This window comes from Lolium rigidum, chromosome 4, assembly GCF_022539505.1.
Source record: "Lolium rigidum isolate FL_2022 chromosome 4, APGP_CSIRO_Lrig_0.1, whole genome shotgun sequence".
Taxonomy (NCBI): domain Eukaryota; kingdom Viridiplantae; phylum Streptophyta; class Magnoliopsida; order Poales; family Poaceae; genus Lolium; species Lolium rigidum.
In genome coordinates this window covers 15,148,654-15,158,881 of record NC_061511.1, presented here as the reverse complement: position 1 = coordinate 15,158,881, position 10,228 = coordinate 15,148,654, and the positions used below count along the sequence as shown (strand labels likewise).

Sequence of the window (10,228 nt, the reverse complement as noted above, 5' to 3'; positions counted from 1 at the left end):
GCTGTCCAGCATGGCGAGGAGAGCAGCATGGCTGTCAAGGGCATCGTCACGGTCGCCTCCACCACGCTCACCACGCGACTCGTCATCCGCATGAGGAGCAGGGGGAGCCGCGCTGGAACGAGCGGCAGCCCGCCGTGGCGACGGTGAAAGAGGGGCGGCGGGGCATGCGAAAGAAGGGCACGTACTCCCCGTCGCTGTCGTAAGAGCCCTGCAGCCGCCAGACACGGATCTTGCGGATAGAGATCAGACGCGAGTCCCAGGGTTTGCGGGAGAGGAGCACCTCGTTTGGGACGAAGCGCTCGCGTTTGAGGCGAACAACAGCGCGCACAGCTGCGCAGTCCGTGCCGGAGATGGAGGCCGCATCCACCTCCAGGGTTTCCCCAAAGGAGCTGAAGGAGGCGGCGACGCCGAGGTTGCTCAGATGCTCGACCGGCACGCGTCGGGCCAGGACGAGCGCCACCCACGGCATGTCGCACGGGATGCGATCAGCCTCTTCCTCGCGCACAAGGTGAAAGGTGGCGCCATCCAGGTGAAACGGCTGGTGGAGCATGGCTAACTCACGGTCCTCTTCCGACAGAAACCGCGCGTAGAGGTCGCCGATCGACGAGCCCACGCCGGTGACGTGCAGACCTGGGAGCTCAGTGAAGATGGCTTCCGCGAAAGCACTTGAGGGAGAGGTGAAGGGAGGGAGCGCGTCGATGAACACGACCGCCATGCGACGCGCGGCCTCCATGTCACCGGGCGGCACGAAAACTTCGCGAGGAGGCTCGAAAGCGGAGTCGTCCGACTCGACCTCCTCCTCGTCATCGGCAAGGGGCCCGAGGATCGGGGAGACCGTGGCGAGGCGGCTCCACCATGGGGATCACCCTCTCAACCGTCGGGGCCACGTTCTGGCGCGAGGACTCGCCAACCTCAAAGAGAGGGCTAGCACGCCTCGCCGGAGACGCCGAGAGCGCACGGCGGCCACCAACAGAGAAGGGGAGCTGCGATGGAGGGCCGAGGGGTAAGGCGTAGCGGGGCGACGCGGTGCGGCCGGCGGCGGAGGAGTGGTGACGGTGGGCACAAAGGTGGGTTGCGGGAACGGCATCGTGCACTCGCGGAGCCGGTGGCCCGATCGGCCACAACCACGGCAGCGGATTGGATCACGGCACTCACGCACCGGGTGGAGGGAGGAGAGACAGCGAAAACAGCCGTCAAGGCTCGGGTTTAGGGTTTAGAGGGGGGACGGTGTCTTGGGTTGGGGAGCAGCCGGGCACCGAGCGGCCTCCAAATAGGAGCGGGGAGCGGGGCTGGTGAGCGCATTGATCTCAGCAGACGATCGTGCTGCCGGAGATCCTGGGATGTCGCTGGACTCGAGAGCAGCATGGGCAGGCCGCGGGACTCCGGTGGAGGGAGATAGGGGCGCAGAGAACACGTCTTCCTTGAAGGAGGAAGAGACCTCTGACGGGACGGCGTTCGGCGACGAAGGGCTTGCCAAAATATGGGCACGGGGCAGCGGTAATAAACCCTCTCCACCAAACCCAACCGAAAACGCGGGAAGACGCGACCAAACAAGTTTTGAGCGACGTCTGCGACGCGCATGCGAGCGGATGACAGGTGGGGCAGCCTCGGATAGCTCGGCAGCGGCCCCCACCGCAGAGCCGAGCGAACCATGGAAACCAAGGCCAAAACGCTCGCAGTGCTTCGGCCCGGCGGAGACGATGAAGGAAGCAACCGCCGGCGAAGCGATGAGGACGTGAAAAACGTTGGTAGCAACGGCGGAGGGAGAAAGGCGACCGTCGGACCCGCAGAGGAAGAAGGAGAGGATCTCTCCCATGGTGGTCACGGAGAAACAGGGCGAGACGAAGGGCGGGGTCACCCAGATCTCACCCAAGATCAAAGGAAAACGCGGGGAGACGGTGACCAGGGAGGCGAAACGGGAGAGGACGAAACCTTGGAACACCTCACCTGGCACTACGCAGCGACGTGAGCGGAGGCGGCTGGAGGTTGCAGCACCGCCGACCGCAGGAAGCGGGCCTTCGGAGGGACCGCCGCCAGGCGGAGCAGCCGCGGAGGTGGCGAGCAGGAGAGGGCTTTGGCTAGGCGAGGCGGAGGCGGCGGGGGATGTGGCTGGGGGTGGGCTCTGGCCGCCGGCTGCCGGAGCAGCGACGGGCGGGGCTCCCGCGTCGCCTATTGCGTCGCCAGAGCACATGAGGTTCTCCCTCACCGATGGCAGGCACTGTTACCACGTCGATTGTCTTTTGCACCTTATGTTATACTCATCTCTTTGCCCTTTTAGGACCACTACAAGTTTTCTGAATGATTCACATGTTTACATGTCAATTCTATCTATTGCAGCATTTGTGCACAAATTCTGCTGGGCATATTCGGTTTCTATATACATACACAAACGAAGGGATATCCAATTCAGATATATGTATGTATTTTCCTTATTTCTTTATGGTCATATATCATGTAATCTGCATATCTAAAGACCTTTAAGGCACTGATTCCATCAACTAATCTTCTATGTCTATTAATCCAACCTGGACATGCAATCACTTCATTTCTATTCTTATGTTTGTTATTTCTATGGTTGACGATTCTATCAAAACGTTGGTTAACAAGTTTATTAAGTGGTGGTGTATATTAACCTTGAACTACGCAGTAGCGTGGTTGTCAATGAAGAACTGAATTGTTCTGCTATAATATTTCTGGTACATCTTTGCTATGTTCTTTCGTGTATACATACGAGTTAACTAGGCTACATAGCACATACTGTATACTTTAGGTGTGAATTATATGACCATCTTTGCACAGTATATGATACGAATTAACTCGGCTACGCGACACATATACTTCAGGTGTGAATTATATGACCATGTTTGCACAATATATGTCTATTTAATATCTAAATTTTCCTGGTTGTTTTGTGTTGTTCATGGCATTCCTGAACACACGTCTTACAAATATTTTGGTGGCTAATAATCCTTTGAACCATGTTGTTCTGACATGCCTATTTTGGTGTTCTATGAGAACCGTTATTTAAAAAAATTGATTTGATGATATCACCATCAGCATGCATATATAAATATATAGTTTATTTTTTTACAGCACAAGCATGTGTTCATCTGTTATCTCTGATTCATTTTGCATCCCAGGTGGATTATCAATTATTTCCTAAAGCACAACATGGGAGGTCTTTCTTCTGCATGGTTGAAGACAGTATGGAATAGAAACAGAGATGTAGGTTCGCCATAGTTATTTCTACAATTTGCTATAATTGACAATTTCTTAGACAAGTTTCTTTCCATATGCATTTGGGAAGTACACCGTACTGAATTGATATACCCATAAATGGGTTGAGGAAAATGTACATTTTTATGCAACATTAAGAGTTTGTGGAATCATGCTTCTTATGAATATAAAAACAATTCACTTGCAAACCTTTGTCAATCAATGCTTATTTCAGTTGTATGCCTTTGTGTTCCCATAGATGTCCCGCAGCAACGCGCGGGCGTTCATCTAGTTCATTGAAACAGAGAGACCATATTGTTAGAATCATTATAAATTACTTTTTCATACTATATGCTTTGGTACTTTAGATGTTCATATATTTTGCTATATTTTTATTTAAATTTGACCAAGTTTTGACTTGACTGACCCAGAACGTGAAGTATATAATCTATACCTAATAATAAAGGAGCTAAGGTTTACTGCTAAAATTTTCGTCCAACTTTTCGTTGGACAGTTTTACCCTCCCACCAAAGTAAATGTTACCCGCTCTGCCACCCGGTAAGTGAAAAACGGTTCGAAAATACACCAGCCGCCGGGTGTTTTTCTACCCGAGAGGCCGAGATCTGTCATGAACGAGTTCATACCAAACAGGATTACTACCGATTCAACTCGGTTTTCGTTTAATCTCTTGCCCTTTCCCCAAGAAAATCTGACCATATATGTGGCCTTATCCCGTGCCTGCGATTCCCACAAAAATCATAGATTTTTTTTTTGGATCAAGAAAGGAAACTTTGGGAGAAAAAGTTCTGGATCAAGAAAGAAATCTCTGGGTAGATCCCGTAGATCATCGGCGCCCTCTCCCCGATTCCTTAATCGACGCTCCGCCTCGCCAGCGACGGTGTCGACCGCACCCTACTTCAGCGCCACTAAGCGGGGCCAGGAGGCAGGCATGGACGGGGACGAGAAGATGGGTACCGGAGGAAGACATGGACGGATCTTGGCAGCAAGCAGTAGCTACAAAGATCCACACGATCGGCTCCTCCTATCCTAACCAAGCATGAGATTCGATTGATTTTCTTCTGGTCCAAGGCCAATACGCCACCCCAGCTCTGCTCCTCCAAGCGCTTTGGCTCGCGGCGAAGGCGACGACACACAGCGGCGACTACGACCTCGGCGAGACTCCCAACCACGCCTAGGAGGAGACCGGCGGGAAGGTGATGAAGCGGATCCTGCCGATCCTTGGCCGGCCGTGCGGGGATGGGAGGAGACCGGCGGGGATGAGTGGGTCGGGGGCCATATAGACAGAAAAACAGAGAGATTCAGCGACAGAGATGTTTGCTAGATGTGCTGTGTACTTTTCCTGCGTCTGCTTTGTTGTTGACTCGAGTTTTTATTGTGTGTGTTTTTATGCGCTTCCCCGCCGCTGATTGCTTGCTCTATATGCTTAAGTGATGCTGCTGATTTGCTTGTTGAATTGGTAGTTATCATGAAGATCCTACTGAAGCTGAAGCCGATGTTGCAAGCTGTTTTGCACCTGCACATGTTGAAGAGGCCGGCACTGTATGTTCCTTGTGCACCATTTTATATTAATCACGATATTAATCATATCATGCTCGAATCTGATGTTTGCAAACTCTCTCTACCGGTTTTACCTCCCAACGTTTTAGCCCGTAATTTTCTAATTAATTAGTTTGGTGGCATCAACCTGAGAGGACGCTGAGAAAGTTGGACATTATTGTATCAGAATAGTGTAAGTTAATAAATCACAACCTGACCAGTCCATCTTTTTTGAATAACCGGCCGTTGTCCGCGGCACAAGTGTAGATCAGACACGGGTTTTTCCCATCATCATTGCAAGCAAGCGGTATTACGAGTCGACGCAACGGAGGTTTGCAATCTAATTTTTTAAGATTGATTATATTCATCGTGAATCTTTGTTTAAAATAGCCGGGTATAGTCCGGCTATAGCCTTCCGCGGTGCTCGCGGCTACAGCTAGAGCCTTTAAAGACTAAATGGAATAGACGTTTATAGCTGAATTATAACTATTTAGTCCCAATTTAAGCTAATAGTGTCATTCTTCCCGCTCAATGGGTCCAAAAAATTTAACCTAAAATTTTCAGAGCGGCCCAATTTATGAACACCACTATACCATCAACTGCTATTACTTATAATGATGTTGTAATATTTGGACATAACTATGTCTTTAACTATCTATGAACTATGTTTTTGACATAACTATATGTAAACCATGTTTTCGTTATGCGCTCTCTTATGTGACAATGTTATTATGGCAACTGTCAATTATTGATCATATAGTCGATTTATATGCTGCCGCAATATTTGATTTTTTCCTATTATTTAGCAAATTAGATATATGGTCTTAGCCCGCTATAGCCAGGCTATAGCCTTTTATAGCTTCAGAAATCTCCACAGCTATAGGTCCTTTTATAGCTTTAGAAATCTCCGCGGCTATATATTATAGCCCGCTATTTTAAAAAGAGTCGTGTTTAGAAGAAAACATGACCACCAAGGAACGATGGTGACGAACAGAAGTGTCAACGTAGATAATTTGTTCGTTTGAGTATTTATTTTTCCCGACTGCAACGCACGTAAGACTTTACTAAGATAAATAAAAAATGGAGTGAGTAATTATGACTACTTTGGTCACGTGCGTCCTGGGTCTTTGCTTCCGAATGGCAACTCCACCAGCGCCCACTACTGATCGCAGTGCACCTACTGCCCAGTGCCCACTGCGGCACTGCCCGTGGAATTGGGCACCAACCCCAAAGTCGATCATGTCCCCGTCCTAAAAAACACACTCCACTCAGCAGCACATCTCCACAACCAACTACACTTTCAGCTCTTACGTAGTACACACGCTACACAAAATCTCCAGCCAGCTCGCTCTCAACTCAATGGCGTCGCCAATCCTCCCGGCATTCACGGTACGACGGGGCGAGCCGGTGCTGGTGTCGCCCGCGGCGCCGACGCCGACGGAGACGAAGGCGCTGTCGGACCTCGACGACGCCGAGGGCATGCGGTTCTACAGCTCGGGCATCCACCTGTACCGCGCCGACCCATCCAAGCAGGGCGTGGACCCTGCCGCCGTAATCCGGGAGGCGCTGGCTAGGGCGCTCGTCCCATACTACCCGCTCGCCGGCCGCATCCGCGAGGAGGCTGGCAGGAAGCTCGTGGTGGACTGCGAGGCGCAGGGCGTCATGTTCGTCGAAGCCGATGCCGACCTCACCGCCGAAGACTTCGGGGACGTGCAGAGCCCGCCCTTCCCCTGCTTCGAGCAGTTCATACTACTGGAGGCCACCACCGTCGCCGGCGTCGAGCACGTCATCGACCGCCCCTTGCTCTACATTCAGGTATGTACAGTTGTACGTACACATGGCAGTCATCTGATACCGGTCAGAGTTATTGTGATGAGCAATTAACGATGCCCAATTGTTACATATGAATTGCAGGTGACGAGGCTCAAGTGTGGGGGCTTCATCTTCGGGCAGCGGTTCTGCCACTGCATGGTGGACGCGCCGGGCGGCATGGAGTTCGAGAAGGTCATCTGCGAGCTGGCGCGCGGCGAGCCCGGGCCGTCGGTGCCGCCGGCGTGGGGCAGGGAGATGTTCATGGCGCGGCAACCCCCGCAGCCGTCGTACCCGCACACCGAGTACAGCGAGCCGGCGGGCGGCGCGGACAGGATGCTGTCGACGCCGGCCGGCGACATGGCGCGCGTCCCGTTCTTCTTCGGGCCACGCGAGATCGCGGGGCTGCGCCAGCGCGCGCCGCCGCACATGGGCCGGAGCTCCCGGTTCGAGCTGGTGGCGGCCTGCATCTGGCTGGGCCGCACGGCGGCGCTCGGGTACGGCGCCGACGAGGAGGTGCGCCTGTCCTTCATCGTGAACGCGCGGGGCCGCGCCGACGTGCCGCTCCCCGAGGGCTTCTACGGGAACGCGTTCGCCTTCTCCGTGGCGGCGACCACGGCCGGGGAGCTGTGCGCGGGCGGGCTGGGATACGCGCTGGAGCTGGTGAAGAAGGCCAAGTCCGCCGTGACGTACGACTACCTGCTGTCGGTGGCGGACCTGATGGTGCTCCGTGGCCGGCCCCTCTTCGCGCTCTCCCGGACGTACATCGTCTCCGACGTGAGCCACGCCGGGTTCAAGAGCGTGGACTTCGGGTGGGGCGAGCCCGTGTACGGCGGGCCGGCCAAGGGCGGCGAGGGGCCGTTGCCCGGCGTGACCAACTACTTCTCCAGGTCCAAGAACGGCAAGGGGGAGGAGGGCACGGTGGTGCCCATCTGCCTGCCCAAGGACGCCATGGACAAGTTCCAGCTCGAGGTCCAAGGCCTCACCGCAGAGATCGTCTAGGCGCAAGTATACCTACGTACGTCGTGTGCAAGTATGCCTACCACTATAACACATACGTCATCGCGTACCACAAAGTACCTCGCCATTGGTGCCAATGTGCCATTCTTCTATCTCTGACATATTAAGACTTTCTCATGTGCTTATTTAATCGTTTATCTTTGTCTGGCATGCACGAACAGTATAACACATTTATAACATGTTTTGTCCGTACAAATTGTATGTATTTTTACTCGACTAATAAGAAATGAAAGGTGTCCTAGCATATGAAATCAGCTTGACAGAACGGGAAGCGGATCAACAGCTACAATAGGGTGTTTTTTTTTTATTCTAAGAAAAATTCTGAGGGAGTTTTTTTCTTGTAAAAAAATTAATGGATATGATGGGATCTTTAGCTAGCTACAAAGATATATCACAAAACGAACGATACAATAGTACAAAATATATCCACTATTGTGACACGCTACCCATGAGTTGTGTTTGATAAGGACATCCCTACCGAACCACTACCGCCGTCATTACAAAATGAAGATGATGTTGCTGTGAAGTTCAAGTTCAATGAAGTCGGGATTGGATCTATGACAAGAGCTCGTGTGAAGCTACTAAAGCAACAGATGAACTTGTTATACAAGTTACAAATACTGGGAGACTCTTTGAGTTCGTCCCGTGTAATTACAAGTCTCTTTATTCCTAATTTATCTCTATTTACCATAGTCGATACTTTAGTGGGCTTCCGGGCTTCATAATCTTCGGGTCGTTGGCCTTCAGTAAACCCCGGGTATCTTCTTCGGTAGGCCCATCCGGGATGCCTATGTCAGTAGTCCCCGTGATTTTGCTTGAATCGTAGAGTCGAGTAAAATTTCCATCGTACGATTCATCCATAGATTCTTTGAGTTATTGATACGTCTCCAACGTATCTATAATTTCGATGTTCCATGCTTATATTATGACAATACCTACATGTTTTATTCACACTTTATACCATTTTTATGCATTTTCCGGGACTAACCTATTAACAAGATGCCGAAGTGCCGTTCTCGTTTTCTCGCTGTTTTTGGTTTCAGAAATCCTACAAAGGAAATATTCTCGGAATTGGACGAAACAAAAGCCCACGGCCCTATTTTCCACAGAGGGTTCCAGAACATCGAAGAAGAGTCGGAGACGGCCAGCAGGGGGGCCACCCCATAGGGCGGCGCGGCCAACCCTCCTGGCGCGCCCAGGGTGTGGGGAGGCCACACCCTGGCTCCCCCGACGCTGCCCCTTCGCCTATATATTCTCCCAGATGCGAAAAATCTAAGGGCATCGGTCTTCCTCCACGAAAAGTTACGTAGCCGCCGCCATCGCGAAGCCAAGTTCGGGGGACAGAAGTCTCTGTTCCGGCACGCCGCCGGGACGGGGAAGTGCCCCCGGAATCCATCTCCATCGACTCCATCGCCATCTTCATCGTCGTTGATGTCTCCCATGATGAGGAGGGAGTAGTTCTCCCCCAAGGCTGAGGGCTCTACCGGTAGATATATGGTTCATCTCTCTCTCCCATGGTGTGATCTTTATGTGATCATGAGCTTTGTGATCTAGTTGAATATGTAGATGTTACTCTTGTCTATTATGCACTCTAGAGGTTACTTTAATATGAACTCCGGAGTTACTCTCCACGGTGTGATGGTGACAGTGTGCGCATCGTGTGTGATTCCTTTATGAAGTTGTGGAGCTTGTTTACTCCGGCTTGAGGTGTGCTTTGTAGCCCTACACAATGAATAGTGTTTGTCATCCAACAAGAGAGTGTTTGAGAGTAGCATTTATTTATTCAATTACGTGATCATTGTTGAGAGTGTCCACTAGTGAAAGTATGATCCCTAGGCCTTGTTTCTAAGCATTGAAACACCGTTTCCAACAAGTTCTGCTACATGTTCGCTTGCTGCCATTTTTATTTCAGATTGCAATTACTACTTATAATCATCCATATTACTTGTATTTCACTATCTCTTCGCCGAACTAGTGCACCTATACATCCGACAAGTGTATTAGGTGTGTTGGGGACACAAGAGACTTCTTGTATCTTAATTGCGGGGTTGCTTGAGAGGGATATCTTTGACCTCTACCTCCCTGAGTTCGATAAACCTTGGGTGATTCACTTAAGGGAAACTTGCTGCTGTTCTACAAACCTCTGCTCTTGGAGGCCCAACACTGTCTACAATAATAGAAGCACACGTAGACATCAAGCTATTTTCTGGCGCCGTTGCCGGGGAGGTAAGGTAAAAGGTATTCACACCCTCCGACTACTAAGCTATTTCCTAGCACTGTTGCCGGTGTGTGAGTGCTCGAAGCTATCTCCTTTAGATTCTGCAATTTTATCTTTTTGTCTCTTGTTTTTATTTTCACTAGTTAGGCTTAATGGAAAACAACAAAAATATTAGAGATCTTTATAGTATTTATCTTGAGTTAGGACATGAGGTGTTTGAAGAGAAAATTAAAAAACCTATGGAACTTTATATGCATGCTAATGGCAATGTTATTAGTATGAATGCTTTGAACACTGATGTCTACGGGTGCTTCTATTCTTGTAGACAGTGTTGGGCCTCCAAGAGCAGAGGTTTGTAGAACAGCAGCAAGTTTCCCTTAAGTGGATCACCCAAGGTTTATCGAACTC

General features: G+C 50.7%; 1 protein-coding gene across 1 annotated transcript; it reads left to right on the top strand.

The window, feature by feature from the left end:
* Nucleotides 1–6,132: 6,132 nt before the first annotated feature.
* LOC124646714 (benzyl alcohol O-benzoyltransferase-like) lies at nucleotides 6,133–7,679 on the top strand. The gene is made up of 2 exons (XM_047186793.1): nucleotides 6,133–6,588; nucleotides 6,688–7,679. The coding sequence occupies exons 1-2, from the start codon at nucleotides 6,133–6,135 to the stop codon at nucleotides 7,582–7,584; spliced, it is 1,353 nt and encodes a 450-aa protein (XP_047042749.1). The 3' UTR covers nucleotides 7,585–7,679.
* Nucleotides 7,680–10,228: the final 2,549 nt, after the last annotated feature.